General features: G+C 43.9%; 3 protein-coding genes across 5 annotated transcripts; 1 reads left to right on the top strand and 2 right to left on the bottom strand.

Annotated features, from left to right (window-relative positions):
- The first annotated feature begins 9168 nt into the window (after positions 1 to 9168).
- On the top strand, positions 9169 to 12151 carry LOC124673711 (serine carboxypeptidase-like 45). The gene is made up of 10 exons (XM_047209753.1): positions 9169 to 9505; positions 10009 to 10110; positions 10289 to 10384; positions 10507 to 10599; positions 10688 to 10767; positions 10867 to 11148; positions 11373 to 11497; positions 11589 to 11681; positions 11778 to 11895; positions 11999 to 12151. Exons 1-10 carry the CDS (start codon positions 9259 to 9261, stop codon positions 12149 to 12151), a joined length of 1389 nt encoding a protein of 462 aa, XP_047065709.1. The 5' UTR covers positions 9169 to 9258.
- Positions 12152 to 12417: 266 nt separating this feature from the next.
- On the bottom strand, positions 12418 to 14718 carry LOC124673710 (heavy metal-associated isoprenylated plant protein 20-like). Of its 3 annotated transcripts, XR_006992800.1 has the most exons (4): positions 14476 to 14718; positions 14240 to 14315; positions 13658 to 14065; positions 12418 to 12654 (listed from the first exon to the last, which is right to left on the bottom strand). XR_006992800.1 is itself a non-coding variant. In XM_047209752.1 (3 exons), the coding sequence occupies exons 2-3, from the start codon at positions 14292 to 14294 to the stop codon at positions 13773 to 13775; spliced, it is 348 nt and encodes a 115-aa protein (XP_047065708.1). In that variant the 5' UTR covers positions 14295 to 14315; positions 14471 to 14675; the 3' UTR covers positions 13504 to 13772. The 3 variants fall into 3 exon arrangements, 2 of the variants coding, with proteins under 2 accessions (XP_047065708.1, XP_047065707.1); XM_047209752.1 differs by lacking the exon at positions 12418 to 12654 and having other exon boundaries at positions 13504 to 14065; positions 14471 to 14675; XM_047209751.1 differs by lacking the exon at positions 12418 to 12654 and having other exon boundaries at positions 13541 to 14065.
- Positions 14719 to 15114: 396 nt separating this feature from the next.
- Positions 15115 to 23380, bottom strand: LOC124679306 (chaperone protein ClpC1, chloroplastic). Its single transcript, XM_047215088.1, has 10 exons — positions 23300 to 23380; positions 21868 to 22453; positions 20076 to 20191; positions 19867 to 19989; positions 19598 to 19783; positions 18611 to 18826; positions 18230 to 18447; positions 16972 to 17047; positions 16799 to 16888; positions 15115 to 16562 (listed from the first exon to the last, which is right to left on the bottom strand). The coding sequence occupies exons 2-10, from the start codon at positions 22415 to 22417 to the stop codon at positions 15384 to 15386; spliced, it is 2754 nt and encodes a 917-aa protein (XP_047071044.1). The 5' UTR covers positions 22418 to 22453; positions 23300 to 23380; the 3' UTR covers positions 15115 to 15383.
- Positions 23381 to 24301: the final 921 nt, after the last annotated feature.

Raw genomic sequence — 24301 nt, forward strand, 5'->3', positions numbered from 1 at the left:
TAATCATCCGTCGCGTTTTAAATGACCATGCGGAGAAGGCCGATTGTTGGCTTCATTGGGCGCACCGATTCCCGAAACAGCGACGCGGTGGGACACCGCCTGCCACGTCTACGCGACGACGGCAGAGCTTCCCGCTCATCAATGTGCACCACCTCCCTCTATAAACCACCCGCCCCTCCCGCCTCCGTCCATTCCACCGCCCTCTCCTCCAAAAAAAAACCCTAGCCACCAACAACCACCCTCTCCAAGTCTGAGTTCGCCTCGGATGACGATGGCGGCGACGGCACCGACAACTTCCTCGACTACATCGCCTTTGAACACTTTCATTAGATTATTTTGTTGACGTCTTGTATTTTAAATTTGGAAAAACTTTGTACAAATTCGAATGGAATCCGACGTCTTTTCTTCAAAGTCAAATTTTATGAAAGTTTAAATTTACTGGGGCCGCCGTTTTGGGGTCACCGGTGTGTGCAACCTCTCCCCAAATTGGGGAATAGGTGCCGGCTCCCCCAATGGGGCACTTCCAACGCACATGCCGACGCCTATTTGGGGGGCGCCGGTGGAGATGCTTTTAGCCCTTAATTATTATGAATTTTTTTTATTATTTTCCATAGTAGAGGTGGCAACCATAGTGATTGACATCATGCTCTCCTTACTTTGTGTCTTATTAAATGACTCGTATTTCTTGCTTGCTTGTATTCTTCTTTTGCATGAAGAATAAGATTTTGTCTTTGAAAGAAGGTGTTGAGGGAAGGTAAGACTTATTGGTGGAATAAAGATATATGATTTAATTTTCCAATATGCAATGGGTTTGGTTTAACAAAGGGTATTCTTTAAAGCTTCAACTCATAGGTCAAAAATTGCATGATTGATGTTCTATAATCTTACATTTATTTAAACTTATGATGATATAATGCTCATATTTATTTATCAACCACAAGTTCATATACATTTGTTAGTTTAATGAACTTGCTCAAGGACGAGCTTGGGGGGTTATATGTGCATTTTGTATCAGAATTATTAGATCATATTGTTCATATTTAGGATGGTATCTTCATTGATCATGAGTTATTTTCATTCTAGGAGGCAAAAAAACAACTTCTCGTATTTTGATGTGTGTAGGACCTTACAAAAGTCAAATAAGTCGAAGAAAAATCCCCAACAACTCTTTTTTTTTTTACCAAAACGAAGATTGACAGCATTGGAGGACCACGAGACGAGCATCAACGCTCCGGGCAGGGCCCATGGCGTGGACCACCTTCTAGGTCAGGCCATGGAGGCCCCTGTGCCCCGAGCCTCTCCTAGCCTCCTCCTTTTTTATCTAACCTTTGTTGCGAAGAGAAACCTAAATTGTAATTTTCTTGATTATTCTGAAATGGCAGTGAAGGCGAAAGTTATCTTCTTCTCCGGGAGATGGAAAATTTTGTGGCTCCATGGCCACCGGCAGGGGCGGAGCTATAGAAAAGGCTTCCCTGATGCATATTCAAGACATAGCATAAGTTTTTTCAGGTTCATAACCTTGTGAGCTAGATATGTAGCTTCCTGATACATCCAAAACGTATCTACTTGCCCGAACACTTTTGTTGTTGTTTACTATCTATCTTGGGTGTTTTGAATACAACTAACACGGACTAACGCTGTTTTTAGCAGAATTGCTCTGGTGTCTTATTTTTGTGCAGAAATCTAACTTTCAGGAAAATTCCCGGAAAATATCGCAAAACTCATATTTCACCTGAAGACTCACGGAGTCAGAATACGGGACGAGGGGGGGCACGAGGGTCCCACACCTACCCTAGGCGCACGGGCCAAGCCTTGGTCGCGCCTAGGGGTGGTCTGGCCGCCTCCCCCTGTAACATCCCAAATTTTCAAACAAGAAGAAAATGAATTTCCCTATTTCCAAAATTTAGAGCTAACAAAAACTTTATTTAATTTCCATGTGTTGTCTAATATAAAGGCATGATTGTATGACTTTGCCATGCCTTGTACTTGAATTGCTTGGCACCCTCTCTAAAACCCTAACCATGATCCTTTGAGATCAAAAAGGGAAGAAAAACAAGAAAATAAGAAATTACAAAAACCCTCACATATATGGGTATGTGGCCAAATTGCAAATTTGAGCCTAAGCCCTACTCCTTTGTTTGAAATGATGAAACACAATCCTAAACTCAAATTTTACATAAGAACACAACACCCCACACCTTTTGGGTTCAAAGAAAGTCAAAGAAAAAGAAATGAGAAAATTCCAAATCAACACATACATGTGCTTATGGCTATTTTGCAAAACTTGGACCTAGGCCAATTTGGCTTGTGTCATTATTTGTAGAATGTTACTAAACACTTAAGAACACTTTTTGAATCAAAGAAATGCAAATCAAAGCAAGAGAAATTCAAAAACCAACTCACATATGATCATGGTCATATGTGACATTTTTATCATCTTACCCTCTTTGAGCCCTTGTATTAAGAGATTTCTAAACTAAACCTTCTCAAGTCTTTGCACCTCATCCAAGACCACATCAAGGTGAACAACTTTGCTCAAAACCACCCCTGCAAATTCTTTCCCAATTTCAAATTATGCTCAAGCAAAGTTGGCATGTCAAATCAGATTCAAGATTATGCCTCTTTTGGATTTTTGCAAAACCACTCAATTTGGCACACCACCACCACCAACTTGTGTCAAATATTGTTTGAATCATCTCCATAAAAGATTTTTGCAAAATTCAAAAATAAATTTCTTTCGGCCATTACATCAAACAATTGGTGGACACTAAACTACCAACTCCACACATGCTATTATCCAGAGGATTCTTGCCTAAACCCTAACCCCTCTGGTCATCATTGACCCCTCTTACACCTCTGCATCAAAGACAAGCCATAGTACCACAGTACAAAGAGTGACATGATCTAAAACAAGACCATGCCGGCCACCATGTCACTCACCATGCCATCACTCTCTCCATTCACCTCAGCTATGCCACACCATGTCCTGGAGGTTCTCCATGTCACCCTGAACCCGCTCATGCCAGCCCTTGCCCAAGGAGACGCACACACGCACCAGAACATGACGTGCCCTTGACGCCCAGGTCGTGCCAGAGCGTGCACCGGCGCATCTCTGGACACGCCGGAGCACACACGCGCCCCTTTGACTCCGTCCTCCTCTCGCCCCCTTTTCTTCACCCACTTGCTCTCCTCGACGTCAGCAACCCCGTGGACAACCTCATTGGCTCGCCGGCGCCCTGTAGACGACGTCATCATCGCCGACCATCCGCCCCCGTACCGCCAGTACGTGACGTCGCCAGCACGCTCCCGTGCTCCGTTTCCAACGCTCTGACGCTCGGCGTGACCACCTCGATGTCGCCAACACCTCCCTGACGTCGCCCTGCCCTTTCCACCACCTTAGCGTCGGCTCCCACCATGACCTGCCCCGCTCCGCCTCGGCCCCTCTCGACCCTATAAAAGGAGGCCACCCCGAGAGGGATTTCTCACACCAAACGACTCCCCTCCTCTCTCTGATCATCCTCGGCCCCTCTCCACTCCACATTGTCGCCAGTAGACCTCCAATCGCCAGCTGGAGTACGCGGCGGTGCTGCAGAAGACGCCGTCGATTTCCGCCACCTCTGGAGTCGCCGTCGGTACCAGAAGATCCGCCATCGTCCGCAACATCGCCGTGCGTCGTCGCTGATCATCGCCGGAGCCCAGGATCGCCTCCGACCCCCTCCCTACGCCGTGCCAGTGCTCGCCTCTCGTCGACGACAACGACGACGCTCGACCTTCGGATCATCATCTAATCCAGCGGCTCACGTTAAAAGGTACCTATTCGGGTTTAAGACTCGCTGACAGCCTCGCCCCACCTTGTCAGGCGGCCCGCTCGCGCCAAACGCGTAGCTGGGCTGGCCCAACCCTTTCTCCCTCGTTCTGGCCCAATTCGTTTCCCGCCTAGGCCCAGAATTTGAATTCGTTTTAAATCTTTTCAGTAAAATTCTTTACTGGTGTTTAGTTAGAAATTGAATATCTCCAAATCTGCTTGGCCAAATTTAGTGAATTTGATGTTTTTGGAAAGCTGTAAAAATATCTATCCAACCCCATTGGATTCAACCTCATAGCTGTTGTAGATTTTGAACAATAAAAATAACAAGACAGAGAGTTTTCCAACTTCAAATAAATTTATAAAATCAACCATAATGAATTTTGAGGTGATTAAAATTCTCATAATTCACTTTTCAAATACTCTATTTGTTTATGTAAAAATATGATAGGGTTGCTTCATATGATCATGGCCTAGAATCAAAAATTGGCTATGTAGTCAATACTGGCCCATTTAAATTATTTTCAAATTTAGGATTTTAAATCTATAAGGTGTAGCACCTCATTTAAGTCATATTCCCAAGTATTGTGAAGTAATGTGATGACCCTTGTTGCATGGTCTCATACTTGCTCACTTGAGGATCTTAAATCAAAGTAGTATTTAAATTACATGAGATGATGAATCTCAGTTAAAGCATTTTTCTCAAATGATAAATGTGAAGTATTGACCTTGGTCAACATGATCTCACATTGATGAATTGAGGAGATTAAATCTTAAGAAGATTCAATAAGAGAAAATTATTTCTCCAAAGAACTAAATAGAAAACCTAATCCCTATTTCACTAAGAGGAACTTGTTTTCCAAACCCTAAAGAAGAAACCCTAGTCTAATTTGAGTAATGGTTAGGATGATGCTAGATCATCTTGTGTGAGCCATTAAGGCTAATTAGTCTACTTAAGTATTGTTTGGTGATTGTATCCTCGTATTCGTTTATAGACGCTAGTACCGGAGACTATCAGGAGGAGGAGGTCTTCTACCAAGAGGAAGAAGAAGAGAACTTTGATCACTACCCCAATCAAGGCAAGCTAATATTTTTGCAAGTTGCCCTAGTGCAAAGCTCCACAAGAACAAGGCACCATGACCTTCTACTTTATGCTTAATGATCCCATCCCAAGTTTTACCTTACAAGTTTTTGACTTGGTTTATCAAAGTTTATTTTTGATTCATGATTCACTTGTCTAGATATGGAGTAGAATAAGAGCATCAAATTTAGCCTAGAGCAATACAAGCTAATTAGCACCCCTCATAACTAGTTGCTAGTGCTAAAATTAAAAGTGACTACTCTAGTTGGGAACTTGTGAAAACCAATGACTTTGAAAACCTTGGAATGATGAGTCATTCTATTAGAAGATTTTGAAGGTGAATATGACTTGTGAATGACTTGGTGAAATTTACCAAAAACGGATGGTTGGGTTCGGATGCGATACCATTCCAATTCTTAAGTACCCCCACAATACCTGAATCTGGGTAAGGCTTAACTGGAAACTTATGTATTTTAGTATGGGTTCCCTCTAAACAAGCGTCATAGGAGTTATGCCGAGGCTGCCTCCATTGAAAGTGAAATGACGTGAAATGAGGTGAATGTCCTACCCACGCCCTGTGTAGTTCCCGGGTTGGCGGTTTGCTCTCACCGGGAGGCCAAGCTCATGGGAAGAGGTGCCTATACTAGGGTATGTAAACGAAAGGTTAGGATTGGTAGTTCGCGCACTGAGTGCGATAAATCAGGGCCAGTTACCCCTGACGGACTATTGCAATTATTGTGGCACAAGTGTACGACCTCTGCAGAGTTTAAACCTATTCGAATAGCCGCGTCCGCGGTCATGGACAGTTGGAAAGGCCATACTGTTCCGTCATCAGAACTTTTCCAAAATATGAATGGTGACTTGTGACTTGAATTTGAAAGGTGACTTTGAATCACAACAGAGTCGTGGAAATGACACTAATTTTCCCACTTGAGTTAAGTTAGGCACATGAGGAGTCTCTGTTTATTAAATGCTTACGAAATAAAACTGGCTTTATGCAACTGAACTTAGAGCTTAGCACCCTCTTACCATAGTTGCTAGTACTTACTTTAGTATTAGTCTGTGAGTACTTTAAAGTACTCATGGTTGTGTCCCTGGCTATTCAAATGGCCAGACTATGAAGATGAGCCCCAGTACCAGGATGAAGGACAGCAGGACGTCTACGACAACTAGGACTACTCCTGACGTCAACAGTTGCCTGTGGAACAGATGGACCTCTACTACGTATTTCCGCTATGTGTTATGTAACTGATCATTAGATCAAGTGTTGTAATGAGACTGGATCATGTGATCCTTTTTTATGTAAGACTATTATGGTGTTGTAATGAATGATGTTCTGTGATATTAATCTATTATGTCTCGCAAAAATAATATTCCTGGGATTGCGATGAATGGCATAATAGGCATCTGGACTTAAAAATCCGGGTGTTGACACCCCCCCCCCTCGACCTCTCCTTCGCACTATAAGAAGCCCCTGACTTGAAAATACCGGGGGGTTTCGACGTTTTTCCAGAAAGAGTTTCGCTGCTCCGCCGCCACCAGAAACCCCAATCCAGGGACCAAAAACTCCATTCTGGCACCCTACCGGGACGGGCATTTGGAGGATATCATCGCCATCACCGACGCCTCTCCATCAACCATCCATGATTCCCCCATCCATGTGCGAGTAATTCCCCGCTGTAGGTTGTAGGGGATGGTAGGGATTGGATGAGATTGGTCATGTAATAGCTATAAGATTGTTATGGGCATAGTGCCTAGTATCCATTGTTAGTATTTTTGACATTGTTGCAAGTTTCTATGCTTAATGCTTGTCACTTTGGGCCCGAGTGTCATGATCTCAGATCTGAACATGTTTTTGATTCATGATGATAATTATTGTTTTTTATCATATCTGCAAGTTGTATACACATATCGTTGTCCGGAACCCGAAGCTCCAAAGTGACAATAATTAGGATAACCGGAGGAAATGACTATGATGTGAGGATTACGTGTGTTCACGGGATGTTAATGCTTTGCTCCGGTACTCTATTAAAAGGAGTACCTTAATTACCAGTAGATTCCCTAGAGGCCCCGCTGCAACGGGCTGGTAGGACAAAAGATGTCGCGCAAGTTTCTCATTGCGAGCACGCACGACTAAATAGGAACACACGCGTATGGTTATCTTTTACGAGGATGCTTATATCATTATTACCTGCAATGCCTATGCCTTGCTATTATATGGACTCTCTCATTCATGCAGCGCCCGTTCATCTATCCATGTGCCTACAATATTTTAATCATGTTGTCTACTGTAATCATCGCTACTGCTGTTTTTATTTCGCTATTGTTGTTACTTCACTACTACCACTGCTATAAAACAGTTGCTACTGATAAACTGTTGCGAGCAAGTATATTTTCAGGTGCAGGTGAATTGACAACTCATCTGTTAAAGCTTATAAATATTCTTTGACTCCCCTTGTGTCGAATCAATAAATTTGGGTTTTACTTCTCTCGAAGACTGTTGCGATCCCCTATACTTGTGGGTCATCACTTCCATGATGCAAATTTCTCACTCTACCCTGATGCATTGGGACTGTTTAGTCATAACTGCAACTAAAAAAATTATTTGACCCTGATGCCATGCATCAGGGAGAGCCTATGCAGCTCTGCCCTTAGCCACCGCTGATGGGAAATCGCCGTTATTGGTATCATCAACTCAACCTTAGCATAGGCGGAGTGTCTACAACGCCACCTTCACCAACACCACCATTAGCACTATCACCATCTCCAAGATTGACGGCATCCCCTCGTAGTTTGTGTAAATCGGAACCCTAGAATACCTTTAGTGTCTTTTGCATGATTGTACTTGGCTTTATTGAGATTAGTTTGTGGTGAATTTATACTTCAGATTGTGTTGTATTCCAGATGCCACTAGTTATGTCCGTCTTTTGACTAGTTCCACGTGTTCTTGAGGGCATATTATGAATTGCGATGATTCTATATAGTATGTTTTGAATATTTGGTCAAATTTTATACTTTCTTGTGGTGCAATGATGGTAATATGCAAATATTGACTACATGTTACTTCACCTATATGGACTCATACGGCTGCACCTTAGAGTGGGGACGAGAGTAAGGACGGTCGGAGTTGACACAACCTGTGTTTCAGTTCTTAGACTTGCAATAGGAGGTTATTGATCGGGACCTTAAAACTTATAGCGGATATTGAACTTATGTCTTAATAAATTATATTTTTGCGCATATATGTGGCATTGGCATCAATTCCTAGGGGTGTATTTGTACGTGTACACGGCTGCACCTATCTTAGGCTATGTCCAAATATGTGTAACACTTGACAAGATATTAACCATGTTACAATATAAATCTATTGACTAAATAATCCATCTGGCCCTTAGAAACGTTTGTGTCACCTAAGTCCACGCCAAGGGTGTCATCTTGCTCCATAGATGATTAGGCTCCTCTGAAGTTTGTCTCACCTAAGTGCACACCAAGCTTGTCATCTTGTTGCATACATGATAGGGCTTCCTCTGAAAAGAACTATTTATTTTGCTACTTATATTTTACCTTGTGTTTTACTTTTGAGAAACTTATACGCCAAATACAAACAAAACATATGCATCTTTTATTGTTTACATTTTTCAAGTTAGCGAACCAATTTTTTCAACTTCTCATGAGCTCGACACTTATTATTTATCGAAAGATACTATAATTGATCCCTACACTTGTGGGATATCGTTGTGGTGTGGCAAGCGACGACATAGGACGAGGAGGAGTGAGCATCAACTCATTTTTTTTCTCACACTTAGTGTGAGTAGAAGAGATCACCTTATAAACCACTTCAACTTTTTCCTTATAAAACTCTAGTTCCCAAAGTTGCTCTCAAGCTTCTGTACTGATGGACCTTTGAGATTTCGAAAATTGTAAGCTACATGCACGGTGCAACCTATATAAATCGAACAAAGAACTAAGCTGTTCAAGTTTGTTCCAATACGATTGCATCTAGAGATATTTTTAGTACATTGATACATTCGTATCTAAAAAAAATTGAGCAAATATTTTATTAGTGTATCTATACATGGGGTGAGTATACAGATGTTGCCCAAAAATTTCTTCATGTTTTCAACTAAAAGTAGTTCATTAGACCTATTCACACTTCCTATTAGCAATTTCGACATCTCGTGACCTAGACTGTCAAACCTATTTATTGCCACCTATCCATTTATCACCTCAACACTTTGCACAGCAATACAGCATTCACTCACTCACTCACTCGTCTCTCGTCTCTCCTCTCTCGTCCGTCTCTCTCTCTCTCTCTCTCTTCCCCTCTCCCCCTCTCCCTGTTTCTCTCTCTTTCGAGAGCAGAGTCAAGAACATGCACCGGGACACCATTGCTGCTGTGGTCTGTACAGCTACCGTGCTTCTAATCAGCAATGGCTGCCTCTCCATGGGCATGGTGGAGGACAAGATCAGCGTGTTGCCAGGGCAGCCGCCGGTCAGCTTCGCACAGTACTCCGGCTACGTGGCGGTGGACGCCGTGAAGAAGAGGTCGCTCTTCTACTACTTCGCCGAGGCCGAGCTAGATCCGGCCACCAAGCCTCTCGTCCTCTGGCTAAATGGAGGTAAGTTCAGACGCTCATACATCTTTTACACTGTTTCATCTTATTGCATTATTGGTACTGAGGATATAACACGAGAAAGAACCGTGTGAACTGTGAAGGGCAGAGCCCAGATGGGAAAGGAAATTAAGAAATGCCGCTACTACATTACCTGTGCAAATGCGCCTAGACCCAAGGTGTTCTGCTTGGTTCTGACACTAAAAGAAGTTTTTTCCCTAATTGACTTCTTGAAAAGTAGACAGAGGAAGTGTCCCACTGTTAACAGAAGGGGCCAAGGGGGCTTTTTATCTTCGAAATTTTTATGACTCTGTAGCAGAAATGCGCTTTTGTTACATGATCTCTTCAAATGGAACTAATGTTGAAAACCACCCGTATGGGAGGGTTCCTAGCATGATAACATCTTCAATTTTCGAATCCTGTTGGGTGGGGAATTTCACCTGATTTATGATCAAGATTCTGTGTCTCTGTTTGGAGTTCTGATGATGTACATGCATGTGCTTGTGTAGGACCTGGTTGTTCATCTGTGGGGGTGGGGGCATTTTCAGAGAATGGGCCATTCAGGCCTAGTGGCAATGCCCTTGTGAGGAATGAGTATAGCTGGAACAAAGGTGAGCACTTGCCTCTTGTAAAAGCTGAGATCCACACCACTCCAGACAACCTTTGTGTACCTTTGATTGGTCCACTTTTTACTGGCCCTATCTTTTGTTGGTGCAAAAGAGAAGAAGAGTTCACAGATTTGTATCACAACTGAATTTCTTTCTTGGTATCTGTTTGGCTTATTTTCAGAGGCCAACATGCTGTATCTGGAGAGCCCTGCAGGGGTGGGCTTCTCCTACTCCACTGATCCTTCCTTCTATGGGGGTGTTGGGGACAGCATGACAGGTGGGACCTCCATGCTTGCAAAGTTGTACCTCAATTTTTCCTTGTAGACAGACTTAACCTGCAAGATAGTTTTTCAAGGGCTTTCGATTTCTAAAGCTAGAACCTTTCGAATTTGTCTGAAGCCAGGGACAATTTGAAGTTCTTGCAAGGCTGGTTTGACAAGTTCCCACAGTACAAGGGCAGGGACTTGTATATCACAGGAGAGAGCTATGCTGGTACAGCCCATTCTGCTTGACCACCTTGTTGTTGTTCAATTCTGAATTCACCGCTTTGTGTTATAATTACCTTGATGATTTTCTTTAGGCCACTATGTTCCGCAACTAGCGCAGCGCATGGTCGAGTTCAACAAGAAGGAGAAGCTATTCAATCTGAAAGGCATTGCTGTAAGAATTTACCAATCTTACAAAAAAAAAAGTGTACAGAAGCCTCTTCCATTTATAGTGTCCACTCACTTGCTTTTTTCTCCCACATTGATCCAACAGTTGGGCAATCCGGTCCTTGAATTCTCAACTGATTTCAACTCAAGGGCCGAGTTCTTCTGGTCGCATGGGCTGATATCGGATTCAACTTACAACATTTTCACTACAGTCTGCAACTATTCGCGGTATGTAAGCGAGTACTACCACGGCTCGATCAGCCAGGTTTGCGACAGGGTGATGAATCAAGTTACCAGAGAGACCAGCAGATTCGTCGACAAGTATGACGTCACCCTCGACGTCTGCATCTCTTCAGTTTTGAGTCAATCCAAAATCCTCTCACCAAAGGTAACGTTTTTGGCATCATATATTCATATACCCTCCGATTCAAATTAACTGACTTAATTTTATCTAGATACGGATGTATCTAGACGTGTTTGTTGACTAAATACATTGGTATCTATACAAAGTTGAGTCAATTAAAATAAATCGGAGGGAGTATGTTAAGGAGAATAGGAGACATCATGTAAAGATGCCCTTAACCGACTATATATTCTGCGCAGCCTAGCCAGCAAGTGAACAGGGAGCTCGATGTGTGCGTCGAGGATGAGACGGTGAACTACCTCAACCGAAAAGATGTGCAGAAAGCAATGCACGCGCAGCTCAACGGTGTGCCCAAGTGGACGGTTTGCAGCAGGTGCGAGTTTGCCAATTCACTATCTGTCTACATCGGCTATATAGCTGCATTCCATCAGTTCAGCAATTTTACAAGTTTTTGCCCAATCCAGTATTCTTGAGTACAAGCAACTGGACCTCAAGATCCCGACCATCAACATCGTCGGCGCGCTTGTCAAGGCTGGCATTCCGGTGCTGGTTTACAGGTAAAGAACCGAATACAGTAAAGTCCACAGCATGTATTCAGGACCTGAACCTTATGCCTGCAAGAAAATGTTTGCTGCTCTTGGATCACTCTGCAGCGGCGATCAGGACTCGGTGATCCCCCTGACGGGCAGCAGGACGCTTGTGCACGGCCTCGCCAAGAGGCTCCGGCTCAAGGCCACGGTGCCGTACCGGGTCTGGTTCGAAGGGAAGCAGGTATGTGAGCTCCGGCCCATCCGTTGGCCATCGTCATCGTCAGCTCCACTCCTGGCTGTGTCATGGTGGTGAGACTGAAGCGTTTTTCTCCGGGGATGTGCAGGTAGGCGGATGGACGCAGGTGTTCGGCGACGCGCTGTCCTTCGCGACCATCCGGGGCGCGTCGCACGAGGCGCCCTTCTCGCAGCCGGCGAGGTCCCTCGTGCTCTTCAGGGCGTTCCTCGCCAGCCGGCCGCTGCCGGAAGCGTTCGAGTGACCTGAACTATCTTCAGTTCAGGTTATTGTACTAGTATCTAGTACCTAGAGTTCATGCGTCAATCGTCTTATGGTTGGGAATCCAATCAGAAAAGTATGTGCGAGTGTAATCAGTTGTTCTAATTCGCAAGTATTTCATGGCGTGGAGGTGCACTGGAAATGTATATGCACATCCTGAAGAGGGTGTTGCACAGGATTTTTCTCTGCTGCAGAGCACTAAATCTAACACGGACTGTTATCTCTGGTGTCATACCGGGAAAACGTGCATGAAAAATGAATTTGTACCACACGGCTCTCGGATTGTTATCTGTGGTTTACGATCAAATGCAGACGGTGTAGATTCACATACCCAAAAACAAAACAGAGAGAAAAAATGCAGGTATTATGTTATCCAAACATTTTATGCCGTAGCCACACTATACTTCATTTTGTTTCGGATTTGGACTTCAAAATTGAAAGGTATTCTTGGCGGACTGGTTTTTCTGCTCCCGAGCTCATATGCTCCTGCTCCAATAAGATTATCAAAAAAAAACTGAAATCTTTAGATAATGAACATGAACATGTGCTCTAATAGTATGCCAAAAATCTCCTAAAAAGGATACATGTACTGGTCTATGCAAAAAAAGACAAATCTGATTATTGCAAACAACAAATCCAAATGCTCCAAACAGCACTAGATTTTGTTGTTTTTGCATAGACCAGCAAATATGTTATTTCTCACCATATTGTTGCTTCCAGCTAGAACACATTCTCATGTTATTGTAAAAAAACAGATTTTTCCATTTTGTTTGCTATTTTTTGCATGTTTTTTACTAGCGGGAGCATATGAGCTCGGTTTCAAAAGTACATTTTCGATTCTTGATGACTTGTCCTGTTCTGGATATCTCTTCCCCGGTGTACATATCAATCACACGTCTCTCACAATCTCTTCTTCTACTATGTCATGCATAGTAGGAAACGCTCTTCTCCCTTCGCTTAGAAGTGTAGTGTCTCCGATGAATTCAAATTTGAAAGGATTTTCTTTTACTAAAATAATCTTTTCTTGTCTCAAATAAACTCGTTTTTGGAGAAATTCGTGCGGCATTTTCATGATTTTTTTTTTGTCTATGTCAGCGTTGTGCAGAGCAAGAAACCAAGTTTTCCCCTCTCCTCGTCCAACTCATCGGTGGTGTCCTCACGGATGATCTTGAGGAGGGCGGGGAGTCGTCTAGTTACCTCTCCCTTGGAGCGGTCCACTTATATTGCACGTTTAGTGTCAGGAATTTTAGATCGATTCAAGGGTTCAATGGTGATGGATCTAGTTGTGGGCCCATGGTTTTTAGGGGCACGTGCAAGAGAATTTTCACATTGTCATGAGCAAAATCAAGCCGGCTTGAAACGGAAGCAGCGATGCAGCGGCGCAACTCAGGCTCGCACCGGCGGGGGCACTTGTCGTTTTATATCCATATAATTTAGATATAAAAAATAGTTCATGTCTCCAAGCTGAAAAATATGCACACCAACTCACATGGAAATCGTACGCGCGTAGATTAACTAGTAGGCAGCATAGCCTGCATGTAGAGTAGCGATGTACTCCGTATCTGTTATCGCTGGTGTGGAGATGTCTGAGATGGTCGACCACGTCACATGATGGAGCAGGCGTTGACGTCCTCGTCGTTGAACATGTTCATGTACCGGACCTCCGGTGCACCAGGGTCGGCCATGGCCAGCGGCGCGCTGCGGACGAAGCCGGCGGGGGCCTTCTTGTCGTAGGCGCCGCCGACGTAGGGGTAGGTGGTGAGCGAGTAGGGCACGTAGGGCCACATCTCCGCCCCCTTCCCGGTGCTCTTCACTCGCGCCAGCACCTTGCTCGGCTCCACGTACCCAGTCACCGTCACCTTGCTCATCTTTGGAGTCACGGACACCGCCGTCACACCTTAAGTATCCACACAGACATGGGTTTTGTTAGGCAAGATATTTTTCCAAAAAGAAAGTTACTACTCCCTCCGATTCATATATAGTTGTCGTGATTTTAGTTTAAACTTAAGCTAAAACCACGGTCTTCTTATGGATCGGAAGGAGTATTGTTTATGTTCACGTTAGTGCGTACCCCGCATCGATTTCACCGCGTTCTTGACCCTCCTCTCGCAGCCCTCACAGTCCATCTTCACCTTGATGTTTACAGTCTGCAGATAAAAGAACTCCGGTTAATCGCGTGTATAGCATCTCGACTAAAAGGTCAGGAAACGAAGAGATCACTTGACAAGATCAGAAGTTGGTTGAAAATGTTTCCAAGGAACAGTCAAGGGGAGCACACGATGTTTTCTTGAATTCCACAAACCTTACCTGCAGTGGCCGCCTCTTCCTGGGCTTGAGGGCGTTCTTTGTCTGGGTCATACTGCACATATCGGAGAGGTGATCCAAGATGCCCATGGTTTTGCTTCCAACAGGAAGCCAGGATCAATGAAGTGTTCTTGCGCGTGTTAGCAGTGCCAGGCAAAGTGTTCTTAGTTGGGTACAGGACGCTGGGTGCAGGAAAGGGTCGTGTATATACTCAGGGAAAATGGAAGAAAAATCTGAGCATGGCTAATTTTGTATGGTTAGGATGGACGTGCAAGTCTATATTGACACACCGGTCGACCGATTAAACCACGGAGCTTTCGGATTAAATGGGCAAACACCCCTGCTTCCAGGATGGGCCATTCCCTGCCTTACATGCTAGCTGTTTTGACAGGGAGCTACCTGGTCGGTCAGACCAATCATCTCTCCAGTCACTACCAAAATCATACAAATTACTTTAATGCTTCCAACATTTTTTCAGAAAAGGAAAAAAGATCTCAAAATCTAGTACTCCGTATTCAGCTTGCTTCATAAATGCATCCTTATCTGTTCCTTTTACAGGAGAAATTCCATTGCCTCACTTCAAACTTCAAAATTCAAGAGTGTAAAGAAAACAAGGCAACTCAAAATAGCAAGTACAAATTATTGAATGACAATGATGCTTCCAACTTTCTTTCAGAAACAAAGCAACTCAAAATCTAGCGTACAACTTGCTTCGTGAATGCATCTCTATCTGTTCGATATACATGACGATTTCTAGTGCCTGACTCCAAACTTCAAAATTCAAAAGAGTGAAAAGAAAGGACAAAGCACATAACTGGAAGGGGTTTGACGTAAATCTAGTTTTACAATCACCAGGACTCAAGCTGAGAGGTAAAGAAAGCCAGATTACAGGCCAAAGATGGTGTCCCCCACTAGACACTCAGAGCAGGCGCCAGTGGCTCCGCAATACCACTCCCACTGTTGAGAACGACCACCTTACCGTCCGCATCCACATCAACAATAGCAGAGTCACCTTCCTTGACCTCACCAGCCAGCATCTTTTCCGCGAGACTGTCTTCCAGAAGCCTCATAATAGCACGTCGCAGAGGCCTGGCACCATAGCTTGGGTTGTAACCTTCATCCACAACCCTATCCCGGAACTTCTCCGTTACCTGGAGGTCGATCTCCTTTGCCTTGAGCCTGTCAAACACCTCTTTGAGCATAATATCAGCAATATCTTTCACCTCCAATTTCGTCAGCTGCCGGAACACAATCATCTCATCCAATCTGTTCAAGAATTCGGGCCGGAAGTACTGCTTCAACTCCTCGGTGACCAAGCTCTTGATCCTGTTATAGCTGGTGTCTTTCTCGTCAGACTCAAGGTCAAATCCAATCTTCCTGCCTCCCTTCTCAATCACACTGCTTCCAACATTCGATGTCATGATCAACAGCGTGTTCTTGAAATCAACTGTCCGTCCCTTGCTATCAGTGAGCCTCCCATCTTCTAAGATCTGAAGCATCATGTTGAAGACATCTGGATGTGCCTTCTCAATCTCATCAAAGAGAACAACTGTGTACGGACGGCGGCGGACTGCTTCTGTTAACTGCCCTCCTTCTGTGTAGCCAACATAGCCTGGAGGTGATCCGATGAGTTTGGAGACCGTATGTCTCTCCATGAACTCGCTCATATCTAATCTGGTCATGGCTTCCTCTGAGCCAAAGTAGTAGGATGCCAGAGCCTTTGCCAATTCTGATTTACCAACACCAGTTGGTCCAGAGAATATGAAGCTAGCAATGGGTCGATTCGGATTCTTGAGGCCAACACGAGCACGTCGGATAGCACGGCTAATAGCTTTAACAGCCTCATCCTGCCCAATGATACGCGTATGGAGTGTCTCTTCCATCTTAAGGAGGCGTTCAGACTCATCAGATGAGACTTTCTCCACAGGTATACCAGTCCAAGAGGAGACAATGTGTTGAATATCTGCCTCTGTAACAACGGGACCAACTTCGCCAGATTCAGTCTCTGCTTTAATCATTTCCTTGCTCTTGTCAATAATGGCTGTAATTTGAGCCTTCAGCTCCATCTCCTCATCTCTCAATTCCCCAGCCTGTCAAGAAACAACAACAATAAGATAACACGGAAGAAAACAACAACAGTTATTTTACAATACAACAGAAAAAGGAAGAAAAGGCTGGCTTTTACTAGATTGTGAGGTATCACACAATACAATGTACAAATAGCCAAATCTACCCATACGGTTGCATGTAAAACAATCTTACTATAGCAGGCCATTTAGGAACCTTCATATAAAGCTCAGATCACATCTACAAAATAAATGTATACCTTCTCAAAATCTTGGCCACGCACAGCCTCATTCTTGTCCTTTGTTATCTGGCGAAGTTTTTTGTCCAGCTCCTTGGCTTCATCAGGGAGCTGTAACGTGGAGGGATAAAAGGTTAGACAGAAACAATGTCATGAAGTGGCTTCCTGCGATCAGAATAATTCAGAGTTAGTACCTGTGCATGCCTGAGCCTAACACGGGAACCTGCTTCATCAATCAAGTCAATAGCCTTGTCAGGCAGGAAGCGGTCACTGCAGAGATAGCAACAGTAACATGTTCAAATCAGATAATTGGCTCTACAACAACAACAACATCAAAGCCTTTTTCCCAAGCTAGTTAGGGTAGGCTAGATATGAAACCCAACGGAAATAAAAGGAAACCAAAACAAGGAGAGAGAAAAAGGAACAAGGTGGAAAACAAGCGTCGATAGATGATTGGCTCTACTGCCAACAAATTAAATAGGTGGAAAACATAAGCTGTCCATATCTACTAACTAGAATTAAGGTTTCCCTTCTACGAGGGATCCTAACGACCATGCATGTGTAGAGTCAATCAAGTGTCAAGCATAATACAAATTTTACGTTCCTGACTTGTAATTTAATTACAATTTTACAAAATATTTGCAGATTAAGGGTGAAACTGCAGTGTTCTACAACTTATGTCATTTATAACATTTTCAGCAGAAGTCTAGAGTAAAGGGAATAATGGAGCACATTGAGAACTTAACAAAATTCAGGATACCCTTTGATGATGGATAATCAAACCGTGAGATGTCACTAATGGAAGCACCTTGCCTACCCAAAATATCGATGAAAAATGTATTCAAATTGATGATACACATAAGTGAACAATACAGACAAAAGAAACCACCGGAGACCAACATAATACACAGTTGGGCTTGTTTGATTCAGAGGAAAGGGAAAGTGGAGGGATAGGGAAAATGGTGGATTGCTATGGTCCGCCCCCATGAATCCTATGGGAAAGAAACCTATGGAAATTGCTACAACTGATTGTTTGATGGCAGCATAGGAAAGCTGTAGGAATTTTACATGAAGAATTCAAAGGAGCTAAGGTCGTTTTCTTCTGAGTAGGAATTTTACCAAGAGCTCAGAGCTAATGGAAAATTTCCTACAGGAAGAGGCTAGGGGAAGTCCATAGAAAAGAATCCTGTAGGTTCTATTCCTTCAAATCAAACGACGATCGTAGGAAAAAAAATCCATAGGAATACAATCCCGTGAGAATCCTGTACAATTCCTACAAATCAAACAAGCCCACACTCCTATGCCCAAGTGAAATTGAAACTTTGAAGCAGTTAAAAAGATATGGCCAATACATGAGAAATAACTGTTGCTCCAGAATTGGTGTAAAGACAATCTTAAGCAAAAAATATTGGAGATCAACCAAATTAATTAAAAGTGTGATGCAATGCAAACCTGATATACTGATATGATAACTGTGCCGCCGCAACTAAAGCCTCGTCGGTGTATCGCAGCTTATGATGAAGTTCGTATCTCTCACGAAGTCCTCTTAAGATCTGTATCGATTCATCAACAGTGGGCTCTGGAACCTTAACTGGTTGAAACCTTCGCTCCAGTGCAGGATCTTTCTCGATATGTTTCCTATACTCATCTAGCGTTGTGGCACCAATGCACTAAAAGAGAGAACAGACATCAGAAATAAGGAAATTAGGGGCAGCTCATGTGTCCTTTGCTAGATGTGTGGCTTGTGAAGTGGAAGGACAAAGTATCTGGATCCAGCCTAGGTGAGGCCTTCATAACAATGGCAGCGATGGAGTTCAAAATAAGGGACATTACCTGCAGTTCACCTCTTGCAAGAGCTGGTTTTAATATGTTAGCAGCATCAATGGCACCTTCAGCTGCACCTGCTCCAATTAATGTGTGCACTTCATCAATAAAGAGAATAATGTCATCATTTTGCTTAATTTCCTCCATAAGTTTCTTCAGTCTTTCTTCAAACTCTCCACGATACTTGGTACCAGCAACAAGGAGCCCCATGTCAAGGGTAATAACCTGAACAGAAGAATTGTGATTAATGTTCTGGAACAGCATGATGATAAAGAGGAAAAGAAGCTTTATGCTACTCAATTGTTTTTGGACAATTGGGTAGCTGATGATAGCCTTCCATGACATTAACTGTTGAAAGCTATTGATCCCAAATAATAACACTAATAACAAAAATAATAACACTACATGGAAAGGCTCTGAAACACCAATACATGGTAAACCAAGGGTACCAACATGTGACACGGATAATGTCCAGTACACCCTGGTACATACACAACAAATATCAGAATGATTACCATTAAAAAGAACAAAGCGTCCCAACGCTATAAGTGTTATCTAAAAATCTTGATAAAATGTCATCAATAGCTTGGCCTTTGATAAAATGATCTGTCCTATGACACTGATAGGTTGGATCCGGTATTTATCAAAGACCAGGCTACCACGTGGCATTTTATCAAATCCCCATCATTCAAAAAATGCCCCGTCTTGTGCCTTCCTGTCCCAAAAGGCTAGCCTCATCTGACCCAACTCCCAGTCCCAGTATATCCACTTATTGGCATTTTTTAATAATTAAATGTACCCATGTAATAGCATTTATTTAAAATGACACACTCCAGTATCTATATCGCCAGGATACCAATAAATGTATCAGCATGGGTGCTGCATAGAGAAAAAAAGTAAACCACTAACCAGCCATTTTTGCAATTCCTGCTACTCACTTGCAAGCATATATAGGAAACCACGGTAAGCATGGATAACAGAACAGTCTAGGCTAACCTTCTTTCCTTCGATTGTTTCTGGAACATCCCCATTGCAAATACGCTGTGCAAGCCCCTCTGCAATAGCAGTCTTGCCGACACCAGGCTCTCCAATTAGGCAAGGGTTATTCTTTGTCCGCCTTCCCAAAATTTGAGTTACACGCTCAATTTGATCCTGTCTGCCAACAACTGGGTCTAGTTTACCCTGCAGCATAAAAAAACATGAGACTATTTCTTTGCTGCTTAATATTTGCAGTAGACAAAGCACACATGAGAGGACGAACATACCTCTTCTGCCAGCTTTGTCAAATTAGTACCATATTCTTCTAGTGTAGGCATCTTCTGACCACTGCTTCCCCCACCAACACCAGCACCAACAGCTTCTGTGCTTTCGCCAACCATTCTTATGACCTGCGCGCATCATGTAAAACATTCACTCCATGCACAGCTTTAATTCAAATAAATAATTTAAGAAGGATAATGGTGAAGAAAATTACCTGGGTACGAATATTGTTAGGATCAGCACCAAGACTTTCAAGTACCCGGGCTGCCACACCTTCACCCTCACGAAGTAGCCCTAGGAGTAAGTGCTCGGATCCTATATAGTTATGCCCTGAGTAATGAACATAGAAGAAAATTAGTTGACATAAGATGCATATGTATATCAAACAAATGATTGGTCTCACGAAGATAAACAAGTTTCAAACACGGAAGTGGATGACAGTAAAGGGCTAGTCAACAAGCAACACTTGTTTTTCAGTACCAATAACCTGAAAGCCTTATGTGATATAGTAACTCATTGCCGGAGATCAAGAAACGCTGAAATGTAAACCTTCAAGAACAATGCAACAGATACCATTTGACCTTTTTAGCACTCTGGTGCAGCGTAATATATCAAGAGTATAACAATAACTTCCATACCCCACCAATTCTAAAGGACCCAACAGCTACCCAGATAAATGGACAGTGCCAGGGTTGGCTTGCCAACGACACGAGCATTGCCTGGCTATGATGGGGTAGGCAGTAGGCACGCTGCAGCAGCACTGGATAGCAGCGAGTGCCAGGTAGGGTGTAACAGGAGGCAGCAGTGGCAATGGCTGGACAAGATGCGCAGTGGCCATTGCCTGTGGGTGGAGCAGCAGATGGGAGAAAAGTGTGCTGGTGGTTGTTGAGGCGATGGCATTGGCAGGATCCGACAGGCGCTGGCAGTCACTTGCTAGCAACATCACTACAGGAGCAACAAAATGCAAAGGATGGGGAATGGAGTGAATGGTGATTTCCTAGCTGGTTTATATTTTAGATTGTGGAATAGATGGTTGTGTGTTAATTACGCTGGTCCATGTTCTTTCTATTCCAGTAAGAGGCAAAACAACAGATTATGGCCAGGCCATGCAATTAAAGAAGGGGCTGTGTGCCTTGTATGCTTTTTTTTTTACTCGTGTGCCTTGTATACTCAGTGGGAGGTGAAGGACGAGGATGTGGAATGGTAAAACATCCTTCTTGCAGGTTCACCTAATGGGCGATGAGCAACTCCACTAGCTTTTCCCACAGGTGAGATTCCCGCCCCCATCCGGTAATGGAGGAATTCTGCCATATGAAAATAGGAATGGGGCTTCATTTTCCACATGGCTTGACGATCACTCTTCTTAACTATCATTCTGGATTAATCATTGATAATGTTCCTTCGCCACGAGTAATCATATGCCACTCTCCACACCAGTAATTCGCATACTTAGCAGGAACCCAGAAAGTAAGAGCAGGATACAGAGATAAAACTAGAGTATATAAAACAACGCATCCACACAACATACAAGCATAGGTCATGGTCAGGCCTAACATATAGATTAACAGAGAACGGGCGTATCAGATGGTTAGGTCTCAATGAAGGTCAATGAAAGGAACGGAGGAACCATTTGTGTCCTTGCTTTACCAGATGTGGGACGAATTACCCACTAGTTCCCCACACTTGTAACCGAAAGGGAATGAGGCTCCATTCCCATACCTAGCAAAACTAACTTTTCCTTAATTATCATTCTGAGTACACAATTTAGTAATATATTATTTGTACATGCTTAACGATCAATCCACTACATGTAACTGTGCACTCTTCTGAACCAATTGACATTAAGCCAGAACAGGGTAAAGAGAAAAGAAGGTAGAGTCGGACAGATTTGATTACAAACTAGGGGGCATCAAGAAGTGTTGATGATGCACATAAAGTAATAATTCTATAACAGCTTATAAAACAGGAACAAATTAGCTGAATTTGTGGACAGGTGAAGATAATACCTAGCTGGCGAGCTTCTTCAAGTGAAAGTTCCAGCACACGCTTAGCACGGGGTGTAAATGGGATTTCAACAGCAACAAATCCACTGCCTCGTCCAATGATCTTCTCCACTTCCAAACGGGCATCCTTAAGACTGATCCCCATAGACTTGAGAACCTTGGCAGCAATTCCAGTTCCCTCGCCAATAAGGCCCAGCAGAATCTGCTCCGTGCCAACAAAGTTGTGACCCAGACGCCTTGCTTCCTCCTGTGCAAGCATAATCACCTTGATAGCTTTCTCAGTGAAGCGCTCGAACATGGCCCGGACCACCATTTTTGACCCCAACCCTCGTGGGCGTGAAATCTGGCTTGCTACGATGGAGCCGAAGTCACGCTTGATCACGGACCTTGTGTCCAGGAAGTTTGTTTGCCGCAGCCCTTGAAAGCCACCAAGAGTAAGGGTCCTTGTTGGCATACTGCGTAACATGGTGGCCCTTACACGCACACGGGAGCGCTTAGAGCTGCTCCTGTACGCGGTCGGAGCGATGACAGACTGAACTAGAGTCCCCTCCATGTTGAACTAACCGGAGAACCACTGATTTACCGGTGCCTGCAAAAGAAGTATTAATCAAACAGTAAGTATCACAAAACAATCACAGATGCAACTAAGGCAATCAGTGCCGCCAATGGTCAGAACCAACATAAGTGCCTAAAATGCGAGGTCAGAAGAACTAGCAAACCATCAATACATCACATATCACGGAACAACCACCTAATCCTACACCTAATGATCCCAAATCAAAGAGGAATACATGATTCCAATCAATTAGAGCACAATATTTTTATTAAGCTTGATTAGTTTTATGTATCCGTCAAAGTCAACACGGGATTATCCACACGTGACTACTCCAACCAACAGAGGAACACGATCTAAATCCGCTGGACAATAGCACCTCAGCCAGACAGCCCCCCCTACACGCAACAAGCAAGCAACCATATCCACATCACGGCAGCTACCACCAGCGTCCACCGACGCGCGCGGTCGAAACCGGATTCGCGGAATAACCCCAGGAACCAACCAACCAATCGTCAACCCCCAGAACTATCAAGGAAAAGCCCAATCCAGAAAGGGAAAATCGACCACCCGAACAAACGAAATTAAACCAGGGAAATCCCTGGGGAAACGACGCGCGGGGACCCATCAACCCGACGACCGACGCAGGCGGCGGAGGGGCCGAGGAGCGGGGCCGGACGGCAGAGCCTCACCTCGGCGAGGCCGTCCAGCGGCGGGGGACCTTGGTGCGGCGAAAGCAGATAACACGAGGCTAGGAGCGAGATGCGAAATCCTAGCAATCCATAGCTTTAACTTAAAATAACTAAACAAAATCAACAAGTACGACCCGTGCAACCCGTGACAGGAGCATGCTAGGACGAAAGTGGAACGCCGAGGAAATACCTCAGCTCCTTCCTTCCGGCGGCGCACGTGGACGCACCTACTCCGGCCGCCGTGTTGGGTCGGTGCCTTGCCGCGCTGGCCGCCGCACCGCGCTCCGCTAGGGCTAATCCCCTTCCTGCCTTCGTCGCCTCGGATTAGACGGCACTCTGTCGATTGATCAGGGAGACCATGCCCACCTTCCTTACTTATCTGCTTCAGCCTCGACTAAAATAAGCCCACCAAGGCCCACACCCCTCACTTCACTACACCTTTTCTTTATTCTCATGGAAGTACAAGTGTTTTTTTTATTTTAAATCGAAAGGTTTTTATGTTATACTAATATAATGGAGAATCCAAAGGTTTTTATTAGAGGTATATAATTGCAACCTAGTGATACAAAAATTACTATCAAGCCGGTTCACTAGACTAGTTTGTCAACAAACTTATCCGGGAGATTAATCATTTGTACGGACTTTTATGAGCAAACCACAAAGGTTCTTTTTTATATAATGTTGCGGGTCAATGGCATTGTATTGAGAGCACAATAGAGATCATGGTGAACAAATGTAGACCACACATTCTACCATCTAGGAGAATGTAATCAATGGCGATTCTCAAGGACAATCCCGGGAGTAACATCAACACAAAGGAATGTTGCATGGGTGATGCATGGAGAGCATTGGATTGATTTAGTGATCAAGCCACATTCGCTCAAACTCTTGAGCGGCACACTCGAAATTTTGTTGGTGACTTATGTCATAACATTGGCGGCATAATGATGGCGCGAAGGTATCTAGAGCATCTTGATAATTCTGGTCTAACCTTGGCCTCTATGTGTTCTAGTGTAGAAATTGTCAAGTCTTCTTGCATGGAGTTCGTTTGGTGGATGTAGAAGAACATCAACGTTGAACTTGATGATGTTGCATATGAATCAGTGGCCATGGAAATGGCATTACCGGAGGTTGAGACTCCAGCGCTTGATGAATGACTTATGCAGAATAAGCTCTCAACAAACAATGAAAA

The sequence above is a fragment of the Lolium rigidum genome, chromosome 7 (genome assembly GCF_022539505.1).
Source record: "Lolium rigidum isolate FL_2022 chromosome 7, APGP_CSIRO_Lrig_0.1, whole genome shotgun sequence".
Classification (NCBI taxonomy): domain Eukaryota; kingdom Viridiplantae; phylum Streptophyta; class Magnoliopsida; order Poales; family Poaceae; genus Lolium; species Lolium rigidum.

Excerpts from the sequence above, each read along its gene's own strand:
- LOC124673711 (XM_047209753.1), top strand. The coding sequence starts at position 9,259 with ATGCACCGGGACACCATTGCTGCTGTGGTCTGTACAGCTACCGTGCTT. Across the intron at positions 10,600-10,687 it reads CACAGGAGAGAGCTATGCTG|GCCACTATGTTCCGCAACTA; the intron begins GTACAGCCCATT and ends GATTTTCTTTAG. Across the intron at positions 11,896-11,998 it reads TCTGGTTCGAAGGGAAGCAG|GTAGGCGGATGGACGCAGGT; the intron begins GTATGTGAGCTC and ends GGGGATGTGCAG.
- LOC124673710 (XM_047209751.1), bottom strand. The coding sequence starts at position 14,562 with ATGGGCATCTTGGATCACCTCTCCGATATGTGCAGTATGACCCAGACA. Across the intron at positions 14,316-14,475 it reads GGAAGAGGCGGCCACTGCAG|ACTGTAAACATCAAGGTGAA; the intron begins GTAAGGTTTGTG and ends TTTTATCTGCAG. Across the intron at positions 14,066-14,239 it reads CGCGGTGAAATCGATGCGGG|GTGTGACGGCGGTGTCCGTG; the intron begins GTACGCACTAAC and ends TGGATACTTAAG.
- LOC124679306 (XM_047215088.1), bottom strand. The coding sequence starts at position 22,417 with ATGGAGGGGACTCTAGTTCAGTCTGTCATCGCTCCGACCGCGTACAGG. Across the intron at positions 19,784-19,866 it reads TGACAAAGCTGGCAGAAGAG|GGTAAACTAGACCCAGTTGT; the intron begins GTATGTTCGTCC and ends TTTATGCTGCAG. Across the intron at positions 16,889-16,971 it reads TTAGGCTCAGGCATGCACAG|CTCCCTGATGAAGCCAAGGA; the intron begins GTACTAACTCTG and ends TCCACGTTACAG.